The sequence below is a fragment of the Myotis lucifugus genome, unplaced genomic scaffold, assembly GCF_000147115.1.
Source record: "Myotis lucifugus unplaced genomic scaffold, Myoluc2.0 scaffold_5, whole genome shotgun sequence".
Classification (NCBI taxonomy): domain Eukaryota; kingdom Metazoa; phylum Chordata; class Mammalia; order Chiroptera; family Vespertilionidae; genus Myotis; species Myotis lucifugus.
The window spans coordinates 20875686-20903029 of NW_005871053.1; the positions used below are offsets into that span (position 1 = coordinate 20875686).

Consider the following 27344-nt stretch of genomic DNA (forward strand, 5'->3'; position numbering starts at 1 on the left):
TATATATATATATATACACACCTAGAGAGCATGCACAAATGTGGCAAAATACTAAAAATTATTGAATCTTGGTAAAGAGCATATAGGTATCTATTAAACTATTCTTTCAATTTTCTGTATTATTGAAATTTTTCAAAATAGGAAGTTGGAAAAAGCAAAAATGCATGTAAATTAACTTTAAAAATGCACCACTACTCCACTCACTATTTTTGAAATATGTTATTTGTGTCATGTCTTGATAAATTAAATTGTAATAGAAAATAGCAGCCACTACCCAGATGAAGAAAGTGGAACTTTCTGTCACGTCCTCGCTACATAACCCACTGGCTGGTGACCTTGGGCAACTTGCTTTTGACCCTTAAGGCTTGGTTTCCTCATTTGCATGGTGGGAATAATATCCTGCCCACTCACAAGACGTTGTGAGATAATCCATATTATAAACAATTGTAAGGCATGCAGTCAACCTAAAGGACTCTATAGCTTTTTCTTCTCCTGCAGAGTGAAAGTAACTTTATAAAAGAAGAGACTTGCACCCTAGACATTCATGAAGAACTTACCTTTCAGACCACAGAGTCTACACATGGCCGCAAACACTGTAGATTCCATCTCGATATTCCTGACAGCAGCTATATGTGCTCTCTTCAAGTAATCTACCTTTTTCTCTCTGGAAAAGCTGCACAGGGCTCCATCTAGTCGACCCTGGCCTGAAAGAGACAGAGAGCAGTGAGCAACCTGATGAGGACAGTGGCAGCGGCACCACCAAGAGGCTTGCTGTCAGCTGAGTGCTCCGCAGCCGACTCTGACCCTTGGGCCTGCGCCCCAGGTAGGATAAACCCGCTGACCGAGTCTTCCTATCACTGGACCGGGAGCAAGGCTGTGCCCAACTCCAGTGTCTCCTGTGTAGAGAGTAGTCTCCACGGTGCTGAGTGCCCTGGCTCTGGGGCAGGTGGCCACGGCAACCAGCACTGTGCCCAGGGATAATGGAATTAGAAAATCATCATTTTGTAACCCAGGCTAAAATCATTGGGTAAAAGAGAGTTGGGTTACAAGATATTCACGCAGTGCCAAATTGTCACTCCAGAGATTACTTGCTACTTTCAAAGAGGAAACGTTGACCCTGAGGGTCACTGAGAGATCTGCCCTTTGAGGAAAATCTCTGGTTGGCTCCGGGGACTGGGGGATGGCCCGGGGCCAGGAGCTGGGGGAGAAGAGACCTCAAACCTTAGTGATGCGCTGAGCTCCTTGAGGAGCAGGACCATGGTTTGGACACTGCAACTCTGCATCTACCCATGGTGACAATGGTACCAATGTGTCCACCTTCTTCTCTCCACACAGCTCTAAGCTGCTGCACCCTTTGGTGATCACCTTTTCCCTTCTGTGATGCTCTGGGTGTTCATTTATCACTTAATCTCTCTTGTATCAATTAGTGGGGCTGGAAGGAGGTGGAAAAAATCTAATGCTCTCACTCCTCCTCCACCCTGCAGGCTCTGGGAACAGACTTCTCCCCACCACACGCCCAAGGGCTCCAACGGGCTGTCATTTGTAAGCTCTGCCTTATACCCACCCTTGACCTTCACAACGAAGCGGCCAAATCTATGACAGAGAGTTTCCACCCTATCACACCCAGCATGCCTCCTGTTTTATAATAATAGGTTATAAAATAAAATGTTACTAACCTGAAGTAACATTTACAGATACTATAGCCTATATCCATATGTAATTTTAAAATTGTAATATAATAGCCTAAGTTTGATCCAAAGAAAAATAATTTAAAATGAAATAATGTGTACTTTGGTGAACATACTAAAACACAACCACACTACAATTTTTCTAGAATGCCCTCCAAGGAATGGTACCACCCCCGGTTAGATTCTTTCTTTCTTGGAATGAGCAGGGTCTGCCCTTGACACTTTATTCTCCTGGCTTCTCATCCCTTGTTACAAAAGCTACTTAGCAGTCACCTTCAATTTGCTCCTCAACTTGATTTGGGAACACTTTAATTGTCGCTGAGAGAAAAAAGGATAACTTCAATACTACCCATCCCTTTGGAATTTCTCCCCTAACTGTTTTCTGGGTCCCACTCTTTCCTGAGTACCAGGTCACTTTGCGCTGTAGGTGATCGTACCCCAAAATGGCAGAAACACAGAATCAGCACACTCCCCTCCTCCCAGAGTCATCAATTGAAATGAAAGGCTTTAACAGAGAGAAGATTTTGCTAACATCATTAATTGCATTTTAGTTTCAATTTGTTCTTGGAGGATTTAACCCACTCTCACTCAATACATAGTCACTATGGGTGTTTCTCTGCTGCTCATTCTATTCCTACGTTCCTCTGCTATAGGAAGTTAAAAAGGCTGTTTCAGTCCCTTTTTAAATCCCCAACTTTTAAATTTCTAAAGTGAAGGTTTTCATATAAATGGTGGGTTTGAATAACAAAGAGTTGCTTTCACAATTTATAAATTCTTCTCACCTTCATAAAAATCATAGGTACACATCCTATGTCCAATGAGGGTTGGGAAGTTAGGAATTTCTCTGCTGCAGTTGAATAGTTCCTCCGCCAGTTCCTTGTCAAGTTCAGTACTTCGGGTGACAACGTTGTCCAAGACAACCTGTTCAAATCTGGGCTTGAAGAAGGAGTCCACAGCTGTGTCTGTTATTACAACAGACCCCTGTGTGACCCCTGGGATGCGGGAATAAATGAGTGGTTACTTTGACACAGAGTATGTAATCAATTCTGCCAACATTAATTAATGCTCGTTGCTAATGGTTCTCCCTCTTTCCATCCTTTAAATTATTTTTTTCCAAATGCAATTAAATAATAACATTCAGAACAGGCATTTGCATGTGCTGTCTTCCCGGATTCACATTTACAATGTGATGGGGTTTAGATTTCAAGACAAACATGACTCTTGGACATGCAAATTAGTATTGGCCTTCAGGCTCAAATTTGAATAAATTAGGTCAGGAATAAACTAAATGAGCCTGCCAGCAAGTAGCTTGCCTAAAATGATGTGACTACTTGATATTTAATCTTCTCTGCATCTCCTTGATTACTGTAATTTCTTTGCATCTATATCCCCCCTTCCTTCTGATTCTCCTCACATCCCCCCCTCCCCTCTCTGACCCCATGTAAATTAGGCCTCCTGGCTGACCTTCCAGGGCTACGAAGTCTGGCTTGCTCATGGGCCTTAGTAACTAAGTCACAGGGACTTGAGAAACCATTTTCTGGACTGTTCTTCTCCCTGCTGGAATGCTCTTTTGTCCTCCCCACACCTTTTCATCAGACTAACACCAACTCATTTTTCAGGTGTGGGCTTAAGTCACTTCCTTCCAAAGGTCTGAATTCAGGAGGGGGGACAGGGGAGATAAAAAGGCAACATAGGTGGGTGACAGTAAATTTCCTCAGGGCCAGCTTTTGACCCAGTCTTTGACCCATTCTGTTTTCTGTTTAGTTCCAAAATAAGGGACTATACATGGCAGTGCCCTAGACTCCTATTCTAACATTCAGCTCACTTTTTGTAATTACTCATTTGTTTGCCTATGGCCCTGATTAAACATAAGCTCTATAAAGTCAAGAGCATTGTTCACTGTTGTCTCCCCAGTTCTAGCGTTATGCCTATCGCATTATAGATACTCAATAAAAATGTATCGAATGAGCAAATGCTTCCATAGAGATGCCATAGGGCAGACATCTGCAAACTACAATCCATGGGCCAAATTCAGACCGTCTTTGTAAGTAAAGTTTTCTTGGATCACGGCCACATTCGTTCATTACGTGTTGTCTATGGTTGCTTTCATACTACAAAGCCTTAAGTACTTACTATCTGGCCTTCTATCGAGCACAGCCATATCATTCTGGGTTTTTATAACTTTCAGTATTGATCAATATGGGGTTAATTTAGGAGATCCACCTAGGGACCCAAGGTGGGCTCTGATGAATGAGCCTTGGTGGGTCAGACACTTTTTAAATAAGTCAAACAAGTGGCTCCTTGAATTATTTGAAATATCCTAGGAATAGGAAAATGATTGAGAAGGAAGCTGAAAATGTGGGCATCAAAATGATGTCTTGCTAATATTTAGATGTGTTAGGAGATGTGTATCCTAGTTAAAGTCTTTCAGAGGCCAAAAGAAAGGCATCTTGAAGGATAGCTCATCTGGCACAGATGATGCTCACATTCCCCTCTGTCGGGATGGACATCTATAGAAGTCCTTTCACTTTAGTCCCACCTTTGAGCGCCTCGGGTGGACTTTATTTTTGGACCACAGTTGTGGGAAGAGCCCAGTCTTTCTAAATATGTCTGTTTCTGGGGAAGCATGGCCCAGCCACCTGAAGCTCCGTGATACTGGACAAGTCATTCTCTAGTGTTTTGTTTGAGGATTTCTAAAGGTCCCTTCTTGCTCCAAATATGTGTAGTTCTCAGACAAAAATCTCGGCCCTTTTTAGAATTTTCCTTCAGTCTTGTCACTCTGTCAGCCAAACGTTCCAGTTACAATGCTTTGTCTGTATTTGCACATGGCGACATAGTAAAATGGCTCCTCGCATGATCTGCTCCTGAAGAAAAGCTTGAAAAAATAACTTGACCTCAGCTCAAGGTGGAAGCATGAAGAAGGCCCTGCCCAGAGGCCTGACCAGCCAGGAGGCAGGGAGAGGGGAAGCTCTGGGAAGACTTGAGGAAGCTCTAGCTGGCCCTTCCCTAAAGGCCCAGCGTGGCCTGTTCTGCTGTGTTGATAAGGAAAAGAAACAGCCAAGAAAAAGGATGCAGTCACCAGCATGAGCTAAAAACAATGTTTTCCTATGATGTGTGCTTACTTAGCTGACAAATAAGACAATTAATAGTGATTATTTCTTTTTACTTGAAAGCACTTGTTTCTGTCACTTATGAAATCTCTACACCTCAAAATTTACTGTAACCCTCAAAACTTTCTCTTATCCTGAAAACATACTCCTTAGCAATTCTTCCACTCTTCCCCATAAGAACACCTAAGTCCACTCCAGTTTTCCATGGAGAGAAAAAAAAGGGAGATAAAAAGAAAATATTTCTTTAATTTTGTTAAATGTCCTCAAGCTGAGCTTCCTGACACTCCTTAGCCCATCTGGATTTCTGCTGGGTTTGGGGAATGTTGGTGTCTTTTGGCAGCTGCTTTACAGGGAACAATCCCTGGGATTTAACAGTAGAAATCAAACATCTCACCTATTCCCCCTGATGTACCCACTCTGATCATGATGACATCACAGGACTGGGCATGGTGCAGTAATTTGATGAGTTCATGCAGCATGATCAAAATGGAGGGGATCCCCATGCCATGCTGTTGAGAGAAAGGGAACGTCACTCTACATCTCACAAACTGATATATGCACAGGACGTATTTTCTTTCTTCATTACAAGTTAACAGCCCTCAGAGAAATTTACATAATCATTATGACTTTGCCAAAGCTGGGGAAACCGTAAGTCAGCTCTAACTGACGCCTACATGACACGCTGATAGATGTGCCCATCTGTGAGGACCAGCGAGCGGCAGCTCCCTGCCAGGTAAGCTGAGTGCAGCCTGGTCGTCGGGAGCAAAAGGAAGGTGGCCCACGATGGCACGGTGTACTGGTGTGTCAGGGCAGTGCCCCTGCTCATCTCCCTCTGGGCTCTTTACGCTGAGCCTGCGAAATAGAGTTTTTTCCCGAGACTGATTTGATATCGAGGAAATACAAACTTGGCTGCCAGGGGATCAGTCCCTTTCCACCCCACTAAATGAAATGGTGAATCTGAGGCATTGCTCTCAGGTGGCCTTGCTCATTTGCTGCAAATTCTGTGTGAGCTCTGGAACATAGAGTAGACACGTGGGTTCCATCCAGATCCAGCTATGTAGAGTGGATAGTGAATGTGCAGGTGAGGGTAAATTGTGACAGGTTACAACCATAATCCCGGTTTTCCTCAGCATTTGGAACCGGACAGTCAATGTCACCAGAAGAGGGGCCAACAAGAGGATTTGGCAACTCCTGGTGATCAATATGTTCTAGTAACTCTCCAGAACGATCCTTCATGTGGAATTTGCAGTGGCTGGAGCTGAGTTCGGAATCAGAGGCCATTTTATGCCTAGCCTAGCATCAGAGGGTCACGTGTGTTCTAGTTCTGCCCTTGGGCACAGAGACTTGGGTGCCGAAAGCAGCAGGGTCATCTTGGCAGCAGGTGATGTCTGCCACTGATGGTCTCGTTAGCAAATCAGGAAAACCACTGCAGCCACGACCGTGGTTCCCTCCCATGAGTTCCCTCCTTCTTGTCATCAAGAATATTAAACGATGACAAATTTGAGCCTCTGAGGTTCCCACATTTGGTTTCCATGGAATATGCCCTGACTTCCAAAAGCATTGTAAGTCTCCTGGAGACACGAGTCAAACCTGAATTATTTTCTATGTCCAAGATGAACACGTGTGGGCTTTGGCCCTGACTCTGCCACTAAAGAGCAAACTCTCTAAATCTCATTTGCTCAGCTGCACATTAAGCAACGAACCATTATTTGATCTATTAGGTTCCTTCTACTTCAGATATGTGATAGGTTTATAATGATCACTTATTATGTGATATGGTAGCAAAATGACAAATGGGCTTGTGTCTTTCTGCTAAAGTCTCTCTCTCTCTCTGACACACACACACACACACACACACACACACACACACACACTCCCCTCAGCTGCTGGAGAGAAAGACTTTTCAAAGAAGGGGCCTAAATTGGAAATCCTCTGTATGCCCAGGGAGGCCCATTTTGAATTGCCTGACCTCTGGGCATGATCCATATTACTGCTGTTTTTATATCTTACTCTTAAGTTTTACTGCTTATTTACAATAATTTCACAGTTTTAGAAACCTTATTTTTTGTCCTCACCCATTCATTGTGCAAGAAACAAAATGACAGTTGTAGTCTAAATGTCAAACAAAAGTTAGTAAGACAACATTTGCCTAGATCAAACAACATTGAGTTTCCTTCCATTATAGATATTCTATAGTTGTCGAATGAACAAATGAATTGATTCTCTCATTTGAACCCAAAGCAACTTTCAGGCATTCTTGACCCAGATGGAAGATGAACTTAGAGCAGTGGTTCTCAACTTGTGGGTCTCGACCCCTTTGGGGGTCGAACGACCCTTCCACAGGGGTCGCCTAAGACCATCGGAAAACACATATATAATTACATATTGTTTTTGTGATTAATCACTATGCTTTAATTATGTTCAACTTGTAACAATGAAAATACATCCTGCATATCAGATATTTACATTACAATTCATAACAGTAGCAAAATTACAGTTATGAAGTAGCAACGAAAATAATTTTATGGTTGGGAGTCACCACAACATGAGGAACTGTATTAAAGGGTCGCGGCATTAGGAAGGTTGAGAACCACTGACTTAGAGGCTCCCTGGGCGTTGGGTAATTTTCCCTTCTTTACTCCAGGCTTCCGGCCATGGTCATCCATCCTTCCCTCACCAGGTACTTAGAGTAATCAAGGATTGCTGGCTCTTCCCTGGTGCCGGAGTCAGATATGATTCAGCTCCTTAGAATTGTCACACTCTGCAGAGGACTCCTCCTCGTTCCCTAGCCTGGCTCTGCCCTCTATGAGGACTGCAGTGTCCAGCCATGTGACAGACTCGAGCTACTGTTCCAGAATCCAGCCCTGTGGCAGAGACACACTTAGAAAGGCAAGCTCCATGCACACACCTATCCACTGCCCTCTGGGTGTGCCACCCTGAGTCCCAGAGGGAATGGTCCATGTGTTCCTTACAACTGCAAATTAATCCACTTCCATTTTGTCTTAGGACACTGTATGCCCATAGCTGTCAGCATAGTGTAAATACAGGAGAGCAATTCACCGGAGCTCTGTGGAAACGCATGACCAGCTTTTCAGCCGGCTTATTGCAGTGTTAGACGGCAGCCTCAGGCAAGCCTGAAAATTGGCCCCTGTAAACTTAAAGCTCAAAATTCCCAAAGCTGGAGAAGGGACAGAGGAAAGGAAATTACTGGTGGCTTAATCGGTCACAAACTAAAGAAAGGAAGTGTGCTTTGAGGGTTTTTTCCCCTAATGTGAGTAGCTAAGTGGTAACTAATAAACTAAAGTGACACAGAATGCTATGTTCTGCCCCTGGGACTTTTTCCAGCAAAGAATGTCACACCTGGAAACTTAATTTAATTGTGTGAGAAGGCAAAGCAGGAGGGGAAAGAACCCCAGGCACAGAAGCTTCCTCTTTTTCTGCGAGCCCTGATGGCTACCGGAGTGCAGGCCTGGAGTACTTACGCTGATGGAGAGCACGGGACCGATTTTGTACATACAGTATCAGTCCTTCCCGGCACATATGTCCTTTATGTCCTCCCCGCTGTCCTGCAACCTGAGCTCCTTATGCATAAACAGTGCAAATGCTTTCATCCTGTTGGGGCTCCCACCAACGCAGACAAACTGTTGATAAAAAGTAGCAACCACCTGCCTTAATGACTGGGGTCAGAACTGAGGGGCAGCTCTCAACATTAATGATTTTACTTTATTTTTTAGTAACTTATCTAAGAGTATGTGTAGATGTTATGGGTTATGTTCATGAGTTAACTAATTTGCATCATTGACCTGTCAATAAGACACACAAGTTTGTGGTGCTTAATTAGTAAAGAAAAAGATCATCACGAAATCAAAGCAAGTGTTGCTTTTGTTCAAGTCGGTGTTTCCTGGTGTTTTAATTCCTAGGGAACATGAGCGAGCTCCTCAGGCGACATCAGCAGCCTCCTGTTGGGCATTAGCAGGCTAAATGCTCGGTAAGTAAATACTGAGCATGGGGGATGCAAGTAACATAGCAAAAGGGGAACTATGAGGTGTAGACATGTTTCTTCATCCCAAATCCCCAGTCAGAAGTTTTTATTGTAAAATGTGCTATGTTCACGTAAAGCTTTACAAAAACAATCACATCAAAAATTTCTTCTCACTCAGAAGAAATTCTCCTGAAACAGGCCTTATTGTGGACTGGAAATCTCACTACAGTATTTCATCAGCTCCAATAATTTGGTTTTGCTGTATTCACAATTTAACATCTCTGGAATTTCAACAGGCATGGCAGTCAAGAGTATCACATCTAATAAAATGGTTATAAAATTGTCTTGGAGGCGCTTGTGTAATAGCCTATAAGGGATCCATGAGGGATGGGAGCAGTGGATGTGGGAGAGGATCAGAATGGCCTCCCAGCAAAATGGATGAGCTGCCAGCCTGGTGGGTACCAGGATGAGCAGCAGCAGGTGTCAGAGGTCCGAGGTAGCACAGCCATCAGGGCATCTCAGCTAAGCGGGGAGGTGCAGAGCCTGCAGAAGCTCAGTGACAGATAAGCCAGCACGGTGGTGAAGGGCCTGCCCTTGGAGATAAATCTGGCTTTGCACCCAAACCATCACTGACTAAGCAACTTGCTGAGTGTCACCCATGCCTCTCTATGTGCCTCCGATTGTCATCTCCAACGTAGAAAACACAGTACCCTTTGGATGGTTTTGTAAGGAGAAAATAGGATCGACTATGGCAGAGGACATTGTACAAAGCCAGGTGCCTTCTGAGCATTCGACAAATGGTAAGTACTACTTGTCATATCGTGTAGCAGTTTCCTGCCCTGCTCTTGAGCTGGCTTATTGTTTCTGTATTGCAGAACTTAGTACAAAAGAAGCTGGTTCAAGTCCAGTGAGACAAGGGCAGTTGGTGGTGCCTGGCCAAGGTGGGCAGCACTAGGCAGAGGATCAGAAGGATTACTGGTGAGGTCACGCACAGGGAGAAAGAATATCTGTCTAAGGAAATACTGAACTGAGGTTGTAGAGTAGGCACCCCCATTCACAAATGATTTACTATGACTGTTGGGTGGTCTGGTTACATGATGTGTTCTGTTTCCATTTAGCAATATTCCAATTTCAACTACGGGATGTAATTATCCTTTTATCCGCCCTCTGCTTCTCTTCTATCCTCATTTTGTCTTTTCTGTGGCTTCTGATGAGTTTCCCTGATGGGGCTTAAAGTTGGTAATGAACTGCAGTGGGAGTGAGCCATACAGGCTGGGTAGCAAAGAGAGTAAGACCATGGTCTAAAGTGAGTTTCTAAGTTACTATTGATTACTTATAAAAATTTCTCCCTCTGTTGGTATGGACAATTAAGACTTAGCTCAAGTTCTAAGTACAAAGATGGTGGGGTTTTTTGTTTTGTTTTGTTTTTTTCAAAATACAGTAGTTTGAAAATAACCTCATTGTGTAGTGCCAGTGAATGTAAATTACAACTGTTCAGATTGACCATAAAACCAAAAACAGATGTTAGAATAGCTTACAGTTTGAATTCTTCTTTGAACTCTAGATATTGCTGTAATCAACAGGAATTTCTGAATGCTTCTAGTGACATAAAGATGATAGGTATAGACAGAGCATTTTCATTCTTGAAGCCTTACCCTTAAATCAGACTTACTAAATATCACCCCCAGCCACAATTTTAAGTCTGGCTGCCTTAATGAGAAGTAAAATACAGCTGAGGACCACCAACCAGCACTGACCTTAAGAGACGCTTACTGTGATTTATGTCCAAACGAAATTATTATTTGTCCTGGTTTCAACAAAGAAGATAAAAGTGCATTGGGAAGAAGTCTGAAGCATTACAAAAATGTGTTAAGTGCTTTTCTATAGGCTGCCAGTATTAACTCACTTTCAAATATGCCTGCTATCTCAAAAGACTTACCTTTGCCATGTTGTTATTAACCTGGTCCTATTGCAGCTTGGGTATGATGTATGTTTACAAAAGAGTATAAACACTTCTAAAATGTGTATTATAGAGTGTTATAGGGTAATTCTTTTTCATGTTGCTTGAAATTTCTAGGGAGAGATTAGAGGTGATGATGGTAATTTTATAAAAGACATATTAGAGGTTGAGTTTGAGTAGATAAGGTCTAATGCTCCTCCACTATATTTTTAAATTTTGATGCATTCCAGTCAGTATGACAAAGTCACCAAAGCTGCTTCTCCTTCTTGCTGGGAATACAACTAAACTCTACTTCCCAGCCTCCTCTCCAATTAGAGAAGGCCATCTTCCTCAGTTCAGCCACTAGGATGTGAGCAAAAGTGATGGGTGCCACTTCCAGTCCTAGCCCACAGAAATCTCCCATTGGTGATCCCACAGATTGTCTTCTCCCGTCTGCCGGATGGGTGTTGACACTCAGAGAAAATTTGCAAGTCACTGCGCAAAGGTGACAGAGCATCAAGATGGAAGGAGCCTGGGTCCCTGAGTCATCAGTTGGAGGAAAGCCACATATCAACTGGGAACACCCATTTTTTTGTACTTGATATAAATAAGAAATAAACTTACATTGTGCAAAGCCACTGATATTTTGCAGTACCAGCTAGTGAAAACTTAAAGAATATAGTAAGAAAATAGGATTAATTGTCAAAATCTTTAAGGTTGAAGTTTTATACACCCACAGTTCTCCTTTCCTTGGAAGATAATGCTATTAATAATCTGGATTAACTGTTAACTGGTTAATAATGCAGATTAATTATTAACTGGTTAATAATACGGATTAACTGTTAACTGGCGAATAATGCAGATTAATTATTAACTGGTTAATAATCTGCATTAACCGGTTAACAATTAATCTGCATTATTAACTGGTTAACTGTTCATTGGTATTATTAACTGGTTAATAGTTAATCTGCATTAATAATGTGGATTTTGAAATCAAAGAAAACACAATAATTTCAAGAGAAACATCCAAAGTGCTTTATTCAAAGTAATGTCCATCGCTAGCTACCCATTTCCCCCATCTTTAGGTAATTTGTGGATGCCGTCCCAATAGAACTTTTCTTGTTTTGAGGCAGACCAGAGACCCAATTTTCTACTTCTTCGTACGTTTTGAAGTGCTGCTCAGAAAGTGCGTGTGCCATCAATTGGAACAAGTGGTAATCTGAAGGAGCAAGGTCTGGTGAATACAGCGGGTGGGTTAATACTTCCCAGGTAAGATCTTTTAACGTGTCTTTAAGTAGTTTTCAAGTGTGTGATGGTCCGTCATCATGAAGCAAAATTACTTTGGGGTGTCTTCTGGCCCATTCTGGTCGTTTCACGATCAAAGTGTGGTTCAAATGGATTATATGTTGTCGGTAGTGATCAGTATTAATAGTTTCACCTGGTTTTAAAAGCTCATAATACACCACACCTTCCTGATCCCACCAAATGCAGAACATTGTCTTCTTTCCGAAGCGATTTGTTGATGGTTGACCTGGATCAACCCATGATTCTGTGCATCTGGGATTATCAAAATAAATCCACTTTTCATCGCCAGTCACAATTCGATGCAAAAAAGACTTCCTTTCATGCCATTGAAGCAACATTTTACTGATGACTTTTCGGTTTTCCATTTGTCTTTCGTTCAGTTGGTGTGGCACCCATTTTCCTTCCTTTAAAATCTTTCCCATTGCTTGTGAACGATCAGAAATTGTTTGCTCAGCACCGTTTAATCTTTCTGCAAATTGTTTTTGTGTTTGACACGCATCTTCATCCAATAATGCTTATAATTGTTGGTGTTCAAACTTTTTCGGTTGACCTGGACGTTCTTTGTCTTTCACATCGAAATAATCGCTTTTAAAGCATTTAAACCAGTGTTCACAAGTATCTTGAGATGGAGCATATTCACCATAAGCTTCCCGAAGTATATGATAACTTTCAGCAGCACTTTTCTTCAAAATAAAGTAATGAATTAAAAAACTTCACGCAGCCAAGACTGGTTTGGCTCAGTGGATAGAGTGTCGGCCTGCGAACTGAAAGGTCCCAGGTTCGGTTCCGGTCAAGGGCATGTGCCTGGGTTGCGGGCACATCCCCAATGGGAGATGTGCAGGAGGCAGCTGATCGATGTTTCTCTCTCATCGATGTTTCTAACTCTCTATCTCTCTCCCTTCCTCTCTGTAAAAAATCAATAAAATATATTAATTAAAAAAAACCACGCAAATGCTCTTTTTTTGGCATGAAATTCGACATTTATAAAAATATTTATGATGTTAACACCTTCAGAAAATTTGATTTATGAAGTTTTTGAAGCTTGTTGTCAATACAATGAAATAGCATACATATCAAATCGCATATATATAATCATACGTGTAACTCCATCTATTGAAAAAATCCTCATTATTAACCAGTACACCTAGTACCCATTTCAACGGTGTTTATAATAGAAAATACTTTTACATAAAGGTCAAAAGTAGACTATATAATGTATGACTTAGTCACTTGACTTCCATAAACAATGTGTCTCCAAGAAAATGACATAATATGGGGAAAATGTTAATGACATAAAGTGAAGTAAAAAATTTAGGATGCAATTATATAATTCCAACTATTTTAAAATCTGTTTATTAAAAAGAATTGGGAGAAAAGAAAATAGGTTGATGTCTATGTTTAGATGGTAGGAGTTTTTTAAGGTGTATTTTTAAAAATTATTGCTTTGTTTTGTTATATTTTCCCAGTTTTAAATAATGGACATTAGCTGATTTTATTACATATATATATGTAAGATAAAGTAAATATTAGAGAAGTACAATTTCCCTAGCAATATTCCATAAACAATTTTTCATAATATTTCTTATGAAATAACAAAAATCTTAATAACACGAAACGGGCCAGATCCGGCCCGCGGGCCGTAGTTTGCCCACGGCTGAGTTAGGCCATGATTTAATAAAATGTGAATAAGTTCAGCTATTAATATAGATGTTAAACAGTGAACTGAATCATAATGAATTCTCAGCACCCAGCAGTATTGTCAATAAAATGGTATTTATCTCTAGGAACTAGAGCAGCCCAATAACCATGCATGTATTAGATTTAGTTTGGGAACCTTGATGTCTTGTTGGAATGGAAATGATTGTTCGAGATATATACATTCCAAATTGCTTCAGAGAATGAACACCAGTTCCTATTGGGACCTCTGACATTTTACCAGCTGAATGAGTAAGGTTTATGATGAGAAAATAAAAGAAAATATATCAGCAGGGGAAACATGATAGTTTTCCCCAAAGTTAGAAATACTTTTACCTTTACATCCTCAAACATTGCTGCTAGGTTGTGTGTTTTTGTTCCCAAATCCAAGCAATAGAGAATGTCTTCATCCATAGAATCCAGGTAAGGATTTTTAACATGAACAAAACTTTTTCTGGGAAAAATAATATAAAAAAAGATGTGAAGAAATTTAGAGAGAAAGCCTATGATAACCGCTAGCCCAAATATTGGACACAAACTTTCATTTAGGATTGAATGATTTGTCATGAAGCAAATATTATTATGCTACTATAATAAAAACAGCAGCACCACTAATAATAATAATAATAATAATGGCTAATATTTTCTGTGCACACAGGCATAGCTTTAAGCATGAAAATTGTACACTGCCATAAAAACTACATATAGTTTTAATAAACATTCTATTAGGTAAGCAATACTAATAAATGCAATTTACAAGTGAAGGAGCCAAGACTTGCAGAAGTTGAGAAACTTGAGCAAGATTTTACAACCAGTAGATTATGGAACCGTCTTTTCTACCCCGTTCTTGTCTGACCCTCATGGTCCTTTTCCTTCTTTGCATGGGAGGCTGTACAACATAGGCTCCTGGGATCTGTAGTCAGATTGCCTGGGTTCCACCACCAGTTCAACCATATATGTACTCATTGTGCAGCCTTGGGTAAGCTATTTTATCTTTGTTCTTTGAAATTTTCCTCATCTGTAAAGTGGGGGTAGTGAAAAAAATAACTGCTTTGCTGGATTGCCCTGAGGCCTATATGAGCGGAGCTGGGCTACTGTTCTTCCTCTCTCTCAGTAAAATAATGCAAGAGGTGAGCTGACTGCTGCTGTAGGAATGACCTTAATTCCATCTAATTCATATTTATAAGGCACATCATCTTCCGTCTTTGGTATTGCAGTAGTGATTACACACAACTGTAATCATTAGCAATAATCATTACCCCACACCACAGCGGGTCAAGCCCTCTCTGCCAAGAACTATCTGACTTCTTCGCTCTATGTTCCTTCCATTTCCCAGTAAATGCCTCTACACATTTTAACAAAACTCTTGTGTTTTTCTATATTTCCAATGACGTTTGCTCATTAAAAAATAGTTTAAAAACACTGGTGCCCAGGACCCACTGAATTTAGAGACTGAAAAATATTTTTGAAATCTTCTCAGGTGATCTGATGTGCAACCCAAGTTGAAAATCCCTTTTTAGGCCTTTGTTCCTGAAGCATCTTTCTTCCTTCCCTCCATTGTTCACATGTGGGAATCCTACTCATTCCTCAAGGTCAAATTTAAATATCACCTCCCCCTGGAAGGCTTTTTCCAAGCATCTTCCCTCCCCAGTCAGTATGAATTCCCACCCCACACGGTGCTCCTAAAGCATGTATTTCACATTAAGGCTGATAGATAGCACTTCAAGGGTTAATTTTCTGTCTCTCCAGAAAAATTGTGAATTTTCTCATGCAAGCTGTCTCATATATCTTTTTTTAATCCCCAGTCTTAACAAATTTTATTTGTTAAATTAAATTTAAAGTTCGGGAAGTGGAACTATTAATTTTCCGCTCAAAAACATTTAGGGTAACAAATTCTTAATTAGTTAGTGGATCATGGCTGGTTTAAAAAAATAAAGCATTCCATGAGGTTAGTACACTTTACTACTTCAGAACAAGCCTCAAAGCCCCCAAGCAAAAGGACCCTCCTTTCCTCTCCTGGTGAAAGGCAGGAGGACATGCACCAGTGATCCCTTGTTGGAAAAAGTGTGTCGATTCACCAGCAGCATTGCCATGGAGGCTTGTTAGAAATGCAAAATCTCAGGCCCCACGCAGGATCTCCTGAATCAAAATCTGTCTGATAAGCAACTCCTATGTGATTTCTGTGCACATTAAAGTTTGAGAAATATGCCATCCACTTTCTCTTCCAACTTCTCTTACTTTTCTGCTTGACTCTGCCAAACTGCTTTCCCTCTCTGATGCTTCTCCTTTGGATTCCTAGCTGACTCTATCCTTACCCTAGAAGAGAGTGCCATTCATCTACTTCAGTGATTTCAAATTCTAACTCCATATCAGGATCACGTGGGGTGCTTTAAAAAGCACTGGTACCTAACTAAGTCCAAACCTAGAAATTCTAATTTATATTGTCAAGAAGATATGGGCCTTGGTATTTTTAAAATCACTGATGTATTCCAGCTTTCCTATCTTCAAAAAGAAATTCTCAAACCATTAACTATATTCTCTTTTATCAATTATAATAGTCCTGCTAATTCATTAGGACTATTCATTATAATAATCCTGTTCATTATTTAGTTTTCCTTGGTGGCCTGTTTCAATAGCTAATGATCCCTTGGTCAGAGAATTGGGTGGGGGGCATGTCTATAGAAGGTTTGTATCCCTTTGGGCTCACCAAAAGCACTTCTAAGATGATCCCTCTATTACTTACCAAAGGAAAGATTACTTTGGCCATTATGCCAAATTCAACCCAGTATGATTCTGGCAATTGCAATATTTCAATCTTTCCAAAATATATAATTTTTACTAAATAGACTATATGTGCTATTTCTTCCTCAACCTTGTTTTGCATTTTCTTTCCTTTCTCTAAAATGTGGGCCAAAGGTGGTATTGGGAATACATTCTTTTAGCAAGCCATGAGATAGCATGGTCAGTATTAAACACTGGTAACCAGAGAAAAGTGCTGGCTGAGAGAAGTCTTTCTATTTTACCATCACCTTCATCTTCAGACTTTTTCCTTTTCTCTTTCCTTGGCATGCCTGAGCAAATGCACGTGGTAGGAGACTACCTTTGTCTGGGATGGGTAAATGGAACATTTTCTGAAACAATGACATGACGGAGGCTCTAAGCAAGGCATCTGATACAACTCGGCGAATCGGAGGGAATGCACAAAAATTCCTTAAGCCTCCTGAAGATTAATGCTCGATTATGTTCTGTGAACCTGGGGCAAGAATTGGAGCTAAATTTTTAGACAGTTTTGGCAGATTTATGTCTACCCCTGAGATGAAGAACATACATGGAATTTTAGGAGTGAATTCCATGTAAAGTCTATCATAAAGCGTATGGAATCACTTCATAATATGCTGCAGCACAGTTAAACCTCCCTTAGGCACAGGGAGGCCCCTTTAATCATTTCTCAGATATTTCAGCCCATGGTCCTGGAATTAAAGGCTGAACTCCAGGCTGAACTTTGAATGTGTTCACTCATGCAGATTGGTTAATCTTTTGCATGTTTTTTGGCTTTACTTTCTTTTCTTTTCCTTTTTTTTAAAGAGTGAGAGGTATAATTGACATATTGCTCCACTTTCTTAGATGAGCCAGATTCACCCAAGAACCAAGGAATGAAAATATCTTTGGGAAGACATTTTGCATTGTATTTATTTTGTTTTGTATTATGAGCTAGGTTCCAACTATATCATCTCTAAACTTAAGACATTTATGTAATGATAGAGGTTGATCTTCTGAATATTTAATATAAAATCCAAAGAACATCCACCTAATCAAAACAAATAAAACATCAAAATTACTTACCCAACATGTGTATTCTGGTCAGATCTCATGGGTTTATTGGAAGCAGGTAAAATCGAAGCCATACTTTGTAGTGTGTGGATAGTCACTCTTCAGTTGATGTCAGGGAAGAAATATATAGTCAGTTGCTATTAAATTATAGGTGAATCATAATAGCTCAGCTCCAAGTAAGAATGACAGCCTCCCTTATAAAACTTACATTTTCTTCTGAAATCAATAATGGAACTTTATTCCTAGCATAACTCCCTACCAATTCAAAAAATATCCTCCTTGACATGGCCTTTTATACTACAAAACAGCCCAGCTCTCACAACAGCTCTTCCCTAAGAAGATAGGCTCCCTTTGAAGGTGTGGCGTCCTAGCTCTCTGACTAGGTTGGTTAGCTGGTCACTGTAGACAGGTGTGCCTTTCCCTTCCTCTGGCCTTGATCCCAGCATGGGTCTGGTGTGGCACACGACTTACTTACTTACTTACTTACTTACTTACTTACTTACTTACTTTGGGACAACTGTATGTGGATCCACGTCCTCCACTGGTTTCAGGAACTCCGCCATGTTGTCTCAAAAACGTGCCCAGTACACGGGAGAACTTTCAGTTCCCAAACATTTTGTTTTCTCACCCCATCCTACCCCTCATCAACTTGTTTTCATTCTATGTTCACAAGTGAGACAAACATGCAAAGTCATGACCCCAGAGTGCCTCTTCATCTGAACTCTGCCCATTCAAATTCACACAGAAGGTCTGATAATTAAACAAAATCTGTTTCCCAGGGCTTCATTAAGCTAAAAACCACAGGCTGCCCGTGAAATCCGATGGAGCAGCTGTTGGAGGTCAATCCAAATAAAATAACAAAATAAGGTCTAATATTTTCAGAAAACAGAGTGTCTCTTTGAAGAAATCCACAAATTCACTGCTTTTCTCCTGCTTCTTACTGTACAATTTGGGGATGGACAAATCTAGAAGACTTTCAAGGGACTTCATCCTGTGTGTTTTTTTTCTTTTTATTCCCAGCTCCCATGGCAATCAGCTGAAGTTCTATGCTGGTGAGAGCTTTAAGGACATTTGTCTCATGGCTTGCAAGCAAACCAGCGCTTAAAATGTTCACAAACACCCAAACAGCAGCAGATACAAGGCATTTCATAATGTGCTTGAATTTCTCTGTAAGAGTGTGCATCACAGTCAAGAAGCAAATGCACATCTTAACTGTGTTTAGAGATACTCCTCTTCCTGGTGATAGCCACTTTGGACAAACTCCTTGAATTCCATGCTGGCCTCCTTCAGTCCATCTTGGCCTACTAACGAAGTTTACAAGAAGGAAAGAGAATAGGAAACTAATAGAGCACTCCAAATCTTGCTACTGCTACTACCAATTAGACATTTGTATCTTTACTTAAAGTTATCCAAAAATACCCAAGAAAACTAATCGTGGAAAAGGCAATGACAACTTGGAGGCAAAATAAGCCTGAACCTGTGTGTTGCTTGTATAACTTGGGAGAGTAGGTACTGTTTCCAGTTTATGATAATAATACATCTTTTACCTCATGGCCCACCTCAAAGGGGTCTACCTGCTGCCCTTTCTCCACAACCACTGGCAATTTTGAGATTCAACATGCCCACCACCTACCACGGGGGCTTCTTACACTTTTTAATCCTCACCTGAAGATATATTTATTGATATGAGGGAGAGAGAAACATTGATGTGAGAGAGAAGCATCAATCGGTTGCTCCCAAACACTCTGACCAGGAATTGAACCTGCAACCTTTTGGTGCGTAGGACAATGCTCCGTTCAACTGAGCAACACTGGCTAGGGTGGGAGGCTTCACACTTCTTTTGGTATCCCATGCTGTACCTCAAAAAATTTTTTAGGGTATAATGACCAAATTCCAGTCTGGCATTTACCTCTGGCTCTGACAGGTGAAAGTGTTAGCTAATTAGGTAAGTGTTAAATCATTAATTACTCCAGGGAATTATTTAGACTAATTAACATGTCTATTTCCAGTGCAAATTCTGTCAGTCACCAACAGTGCCAGGGACACCAGCAACGTTTTATGGATTCCATATAACGACTCCTGAGGATATTAAGGCAAGTGTCATCATTTGGGTGAAATGAAGAATAGTCTTGCAGAATCTATGCAAGTAGAGTACTCATGAATGTCCTCTGGGTAATCTGAAATTATTTTCCCTAGTTTTCAATCCTTTCATGACTCCATCCTACTCTTAAGGTAGGTTGTTGCTCAACAATTTTTTTGTGTGGACTGTATTGCAAAAGTTCAGTCACCTGAATGATAATGGAGAGAGCATGTAGCACAGAAATGCACAAGGGAATCTCACGCCCAGCCCTGGGAGACATGGGCTTCTGGAAGGAAGGGATGCCTGGGCTGCGTCTTGAGGAAAATGTAATCCTGAAAAATATTGCTGAGGGTAGAGGTGGGTGAATATGAGAGGCCTGTGCTCCTGGCCCAGGGAACTGTGTGTAAAATGCATAGAGGTGACAGAAAAGTGTCACATTTAGAGAACTATTATTAGCTCTATTTGGTTTTACTTCCACATATTGGCACCAGAACATCTCAGTCAGGGCCGTAGTGGCCTTCCGTTTTTGAGATTTCTGCTACATTAGACAATAAAGAAAGGCCAACACAAGGTTACACTAGTTACAATACACACTGAGTCCTAGTAGTCTGTTTTGAGGTAAATGGAGACTCCACATAGGAGATGTCCTACTTACCACACAATGAGTATAAGCACCTGCTATGAACTAAGTTTGTTCGTGTTCAAAGTGGCATAATAATATAGGAGAATGGTCCTTGTTCTCAGGGTCATATTTCTGGCAGCTTTCAAATGAAAAGGATTTAACTTACAACTGGCCTGGCTGCTCTGGTGGCCTTTCTTACTGGGATTACAATCCCCACAGTGTGGCAAAGCTGGCATTCCCTGTTCCCCAGTGGCTGGCCGTAACCAACGCCGGTGCCTCAGTGAGTCAACAGGCCCCTCAGAGAAGTTGGCGGAGGGCATCTCTGCCTCGGGCGGTTTGGTCCCTTAAGACTGAAAACACTTGGCTTCTGAAGATGTTCGACTTCAATTTTAAGATGTTTCTGTTCTTGATGATGTCGGAGAAAAGGAAATGGAAGGCACGGGAGATCAAACAGAAATTCAAGAAAAGCCCTTTTTTTAAGTGAAGCAAGATATTTGGAATCAATAGCACTAAGAAATAAAATTTAAAAGCTCTTCTCTAAGTTCACAATAATAGTCATTTTGAACTTGGAATAGAAATCTGAAGGACAAGAAAGAATGCCAGTGACAACAGTGATCAACTCGGCATTGCACGGGGCCAGACTCTGGACGATCTCGTTCGCAACAGCCCTGTGAGGTAGTTTTTGTTATTTTCTCCATTTCCAGCAGTGGACATTAGAAACCAGAGAGGTGAAATGAGGCGACTGAGATCCTACAAGGAGTTAGCCCAAACCAGAATTCAGACCTAATTCTGTCCAGCTACAAAGCCATGGGAACTTTTTCTATTCTACCACTGTCTCTCTTTTAATTTTATTTTTAAAAATTTTCATTGATTTTTAGAGAGAGGGAGAGAGAAAGGGGGGCTGATGAGAGAGAGAGAGAAACATCGATTTGTTGTTCCACTGATTTATGCATTCATTGGTTGATTCTTGTATGTGCCCTGACCCGGGATCAAATCTGCATCCCTGGCATATTAGGATGATGCTCTAACCATCAGAGCTCCCAGGCCAGGGCTCACCACTCTTTTTCAATGTTGGGATTCTTTAAAGAAGACAATAGTCCAAGGAGAATGGCATCAACAAGAGAAGGAAATTCGATCTGGGTCTTAAAGGTGAAGTCGGACTGGGACGTGAGGAGTGTAACACCTCACCCTGCAGGTCCGAAGGGTTGTTGACTTCATTCATTTCTGGAAAAGGGGTGCATAACTCAGCCATAGTGGGGGTGTTATTTGGATGTTCCTGAAGAAAATAGCCCCTATGTTGATTATAAAATCATCTCGTTGCCAAAATTTAAATGAATCTTTAAACTGTTCTGTCAACATACTTAAATGTACAGTATAGCTCATCTCAAGCTTACCACTTCCCTGTGATTTTACCCAAAAAGCTGGATCCGATTCAACACCCTGCCTGCAGCAAGTGCTGTCTGCTCCTGAGCGGCCCCTGCAAAGGGGATTAAAGGCACTGGCCTGCGAGTCTGCTAACTGCCCGTGGGTCGCCCATCCCAGTAACGTCCTGCCCTGGAGACCCTGTAACGTCCTGCCCTGGAGATTAAAACCTGTGTTTGTCTTTTTAGCACCAGATGAAGGAACCCCAACCGGAACGTGAAATACCCTGGGAAATCAGTTGGAAAGAAGCACCGAGGGTTTGACAAACCTCACCCTGAAATGAGAGGAAGGCCTGTTTTCCTTGGAACTAAGGAAGGTTCATTCCTAACCTCTAACAACAACAAAAAAAATGAGGTTATTACTGCTGCTGCCCGAGAGGGTTCAGATGGGAAAATAATGCTAATCCATCGTGGAGGTGGTGAGTTCCAAGCCCAGAAAGTCACGAAATTTCAAAGCTGACTGATTCTAATTTGGGTTTGGCTGAGTGACAGATAACAGTATGCTTTATGATACTCTCCTAACATTACTCGCTGCAATACTTGGAGTTAAACATTAATTTTTTTCTAAAGAAGTAGAAAACCTTGAGTACATAACCACGGTCACATCCACATTTCTGTTAATGCCTCACCTCAGGAATGTCATGGCTCTTCCGAAGTGTGACTCCTTTGAACACTTCACCTTGGATTCGCATTTCATTTTCGGTTGTGATCAAGGTTGGTATTTCTGAGAGTATTTTATGTTAGTATTCGGTAAATTTTAACTGTCAAAGAGTTCAAACATATAGAAATGTGAAGCTGTAACAGATGCCTGTGCAGTTGCCACACAAATTTAACAGTTGCTAACTTTTTGCCATATTTAACACAGACTTTTAAAAAAAATCCATTAAAGCCCTACCCACCTTCTTTTTAAAAAAATTTTAAATATATTTTTTATTAATTTTAGAGAGGATGGGAGAAGGAGAGAGAGATAGAAATATCAATGATGAGAGAGAAGCATTGATCGGCTGCCTCCTGCATGCCCTCTACTAGGGATTGAGCCTGCAACTGGGCATGTGCCCTTGACCAGAATCTAACCTGGGACCCTTCAGTCCGCAGGCCAACGCTCTATCCACTGAGCCAAACCGCTAGGGCGCTACCCACCTTCTTTACCTTTAGATTATTTTTGCTCTCTCCCCATGGGTAACCACTAGCCTGAAGTTGGTAGATAGCCTTCTGAGGACCATTTAAACACTATTACTTTAAAAAAATTAAATGTATTGGAATGACATGGTTAATAAGATTATATATGTTTCAAGTGTACAATTCTATGATACATCATCTGTATATTGCATGTGTAAAACTATTACTTTTCAGTATGTACTTAGTATGTATAACTACATGAGCAGATTCCACGGTCCCAGTCTAGTGCATGGGTTTCAGGCCCAGTCCCCGCCTCCTGCAGGCCAGGACCATGAGCGTGCATCCTGCAAACCCAGCTGCCTTGGCACCGGGGTCGACTCCAAGGTTGATCCTCACGGGGCCACGATGACGTCAGCTGGCGAGCTGACATTCTTTGTTTCTGACCAGGGCCAGCACTTGCATACCTTAAAGCTCACCGATGCTAACTTTTACCCAACAGTCTTTGTCTTTGTTTACTTTGGAAGAGATGTCCACGTGACTCAGTATTCCCTGTCCCTTGCACATACTTGGCAAAGATGATACTGTAAAAATTAGAGGAGTTTTTGAATTGACTTGGTCCTCGGGCAAAAGAAACACATAGTTCAGTATCAAGAATATAGAAAAGGGCTCAAATTTTTCTTTAAAGTAGCCTTGATTTTTGTTAAGCACTAAAAATAGCCTCTGTCTCTAAAGAATTGACACAAGCAGCTTTTGGACTTATGATCATGTCTTTCCAATATCAGCATTTCACGGAATTCTGCTCTATTCTGTAATTTACTTTTATGAGCATGCACTGATGCCTTTATGTGCCCGGTAATGCTTGGTATCTATGTCTCTAATTCATTGGACGCGCAACAACACTGCAAATCAACATTCAGAGTAGGACACAGCATGGCGCACTACATTTTTTTAACAACAAATTTCATTTGAAAATATTTTAAAATAAATGCCTTTAAGTCCATAATTCTTAAATGTTACAACATGTGGTTTTTTTAACAAATAGTCCGGGTTCCTGGATATTTTTCCCTCTTCTCATCAGAACCTGGCTCTCCTTTGTTGGGGTGAGAGAAGGGTCAGGGGAACAAAACGCAAAGATGTTCCACGCCTAATTTTAATTCTCCACTTCTTTGCCTTAATCCCTTCTTCATTCCCACACCAATGAGATCATAGTCTGGTGAACAAGATGCAGAAGCTGGAATGCTGGTAACAGTGTCACCATTCGGTTTCAAAGTTGAAAAAATATTGCAAAGTTTGGCAAGTTTTTATTTGAGTTGAACTAGCTAAGGAAGAGAACTATGGCCCTAATAAACTTGAAGAGAGAAGAGCATCGAGATTTATAAGAATAGACCAACAATATACCAAATGATGTATTGTCCTGGAGTATAATCAGTGTGTGGATGAATGGAAAGTCATTGTATTTAGAGAAAAGCCATATTCTTGGCTCTGGAAGCAGAAAGAAACAGTGAGCACAATTCTATCACAGAATATGGATGCTGTCTTGTTTCAAAATTGTAGACTAACAAATTGCACCTTCAGAGGCAATATGGTGTACTGAAAAGATAATTCTTTTTAAGCCAAATGGACTCATATATCATTGGGCAAGCTCATCATCTTTTCAAACGTAATGTTTTTTCCTAGTAAAATGGAAATAAGAATAACTACCATGCAGGAGTGTTGGGAAGATAAAATAAAAAAATATATTAAATACCTGGTTTATAAGCACATAATAAAGAATGAAAATTATTATTTTAATAACATTTATTATCTTATTATCTCAACATAGTTTAAAAAATATGGAACAGGCAAATAAAAAAATGGGAAATGGAATCCGAATCCCTTATTCAAACAAGAGAGCTTGAAGGGAAGAGTCCAGGAGCGCTCAGGGCTGCGGCCAGACGTGTGTCTGTGGCTGTACTGTCTCTAAGCCAGGCTCTGCAACAGAGTTGGACTTCACACACAGCTGCTGATACAATGAGCGGCCTGGATGGCTCTGTGCAAGTAGTGCCTGGCAAACAGGAAAGCCATTCCCGTGATACATTTTGCTGAATGCAGTTAGCTTTCCATTTATCCACACTGATTATGTGTAGGGACAATGAATCAGGCGGCCTGTAGCTTCCCCTCTCTCAATGACTCTGACACATTCTAACTCATTTGGCCTTTCTCTGCTAGATACATACTCACTGTTGGAGAGTGGCAGGTAGGGAAGAAAATATTGGAAAAGCTTTATATTTTTCCAAATCTTTTTCTTAAAATATACATGAGATTCTGGATGTATATTCAAAGGAAATAAAATCAGGATTTGGAAGAGCTATTTCTACTCCCATGTTCATTGAAGCATTATTCACAAAGCCAAGATATGAAAACAACCTAAATGACTTGTGATAGATGATTGAATACAAAAGTGGTATATACAAACAATAATGAAATATTATTCAGCCTTAAAAAAGAAGGAACTCCTGCCATTTGCCACAGCATGGGAGAAACTGAAGGAAATCACGCTAAATGAAATAAGCCAGGCACAGAAAGACAAATACCACAGGATCGCACTTATATAGATTCTAAAATAGTTAAACTCAGAAGCAGAGAGTAAAATGGTGGTGGCCAGGAAGGGAAGGAAGAAATGGAGAGTTGTTGGCCAAGGGATGCAAAGTTTCACTTATACAGATAAGTAAGTTATGGAGATTCTATGTGCAACAATCTAACTACAGTTAACATTGTATTGAACACTTGAAATTTGCTAAGAGGGAAAATCTTAAGTATTCTCAAAACACACACACACACAAAAGAAAAGTAGAAAGTAGTAATTATGTGAAGTGATTGTTATGTTAATTTGATTGATTATGGTGATTATTTCACAGCATACATGTATATCAAAACACCAAGTTATACACTTAAATAGATACAATTTTCATTTGTCAATTATACCTCAATAAAGCTAAGGAAAACAATTAAAAAGTACCTTCATTCTTAAAGACACATGCAGTATCTTTAATTTTATCTTAGTGTAAAATCATGTAACTGTGACAGTGTAAATAAAATGATGACCTTTTATAATCTTAAAAATAAAATAAATGTGGGAGAAATGTGCAAGTAGGGAAGTAATCGAGTGAAATGGAATGCATTCAGCATGATAGAATTGCCTTTTTATTTGTCCGGTTCCCCTAAATGTGTCTAGATGATGATAGATGATTCATGTATGTGATCTTGTTTCCTCTTCACAACAACCTTGTAATGTAGATATTTTCATTTTACAACAATGTTAGCCCTTTGCCCCAGGTCCCTCATGTCAAAGCTGGGTCTCTGATGCTGAATTCCACACTCTTTTTCAAACCCTGCTCACTCTACCTGAGAAGCATATCTAGGATCAAATGTTTAGAATCTGAGTACCTTATAGGACCATCAGCAGAGAGTTGCTTAATTAATATTTTTGGTGTATGCGTGAGTGTGGCAGAGAGGAAGGAGCGCTGGATTGAGAATCAGGAGACTAGGGTCCTAGTCCCGGTTCCATAATGAGCTGGCTGTGAGATCATAAGGAAATCATGCAGCCTTTCTTGTTCTCAGGTATCTCATCTACTAAATGGGTTGGACTCTTCACTCAGGTCAAGAGACTTGAGCACATATTGCCAGGATGTCTGATTTCCAGGTTGGGGCAGGTAGAGATATCTTGTCTGGAGTGGGTAGGGATGCCCAATATAAATGACACCAACAAATGGGAGAGCTGCTGAGCTCCAGGATGGTTCAGATTTGGGCCCATTCATGGGACAGAAACCACACAGTAATTTGAACAAGGGACAGTTTAATATAAAGAATTGTTAACTATAGAAAGATTAGAGTAACAAGGGATTGTATAAAGAATATAAGCCCTAACCGGTTTGGCTCAGTGGACAGAGCGTCAGCCTGTGGACTGCAGGGTCCCAGGTTTGATTCCGGTCAAGGGCATGTACCCTGGTTGCAGGCACATCCCCAGTAGGGGGTGTGCAGGAGGTAGCTGATCAATGTTTCTCTCTCATCAATATTTCTAACTCTCCCTCTCCATTCCTATCTGTAAAAAATAAAAAATATATATTTTAAAAAATATATAAAACAGCAGCTATAAGATCAGCCACTACCCCCTTCCCCCCTTCCCCAAGGCTGAGATGCAGAGCTTGTTAGAGGTCATGGCTGTGCTCACAGAATGCCAGAGAAGTCACCGTGGTACCACTCCGGTGGCACTTGCTGGATATCCTCCCTGTAGGATGGCAGGAAAGCTGTTCACAGGGAGGTGTCTTCCCAGAGGTGTTCTGCTCTAAAGGTGCCCAGAGGCTTCCGGGGGGAGCCAGGCACTGGGAGCTGTGTGCCTGCAGCAGGGAGAGGCTGGAGAAGTTACCTGCTGGAGCAGCTGGGTGTTAGGGAGGCTCTGCACCCTGCGGGAGCTGGACAATGGAGAGGCAGCCACGCTGCAGGAGCCAGATGCTTGAGAAATCACCCACATGCAGAGCTTGGCACCGGGGAGTCACTGCACTGCGGTAGCGGA

At 41.0% G+C, this 27344-nt stretch overlaps 1 protein-coding gene across 1 annotated transcript in view; it reads right to left on the reverse strand.

Moving 5' to 3' along the window:
- The window catches only part of UPP2 (uridine phosphorylase 2), a 28536-nt gene extending 10899 nt beyond the window's left edge, over positions 1-17637 (reverse strand). Inside the window, exons 1-5 of the mRNA XM_023743632.1 lie at positions 17563-17637; positions 14056-14173; positions 5193-5307; positions 2471-2680; positions 558-704 (exon numbers count right to left, since the gene is read on the reverse strand). Of these exons, the coding sequence (XP_023599400.1) occupies positions 558-704; positions 2471-2680; positions 5193-5307; positions 14056-14173; positions 17563-17624 (652 nt within the window). The 5' untranslated portion in view covers positions 17625-17637. The remainder of the gene's footprint in view (positions 1-557; positions 705-2470; positions 2681-5192; positions 5308-14055; positions 14174-17562) is intronic.
- Between the last annotated feature and the right edge of the window lie 9707 nt (positions 17638-27344).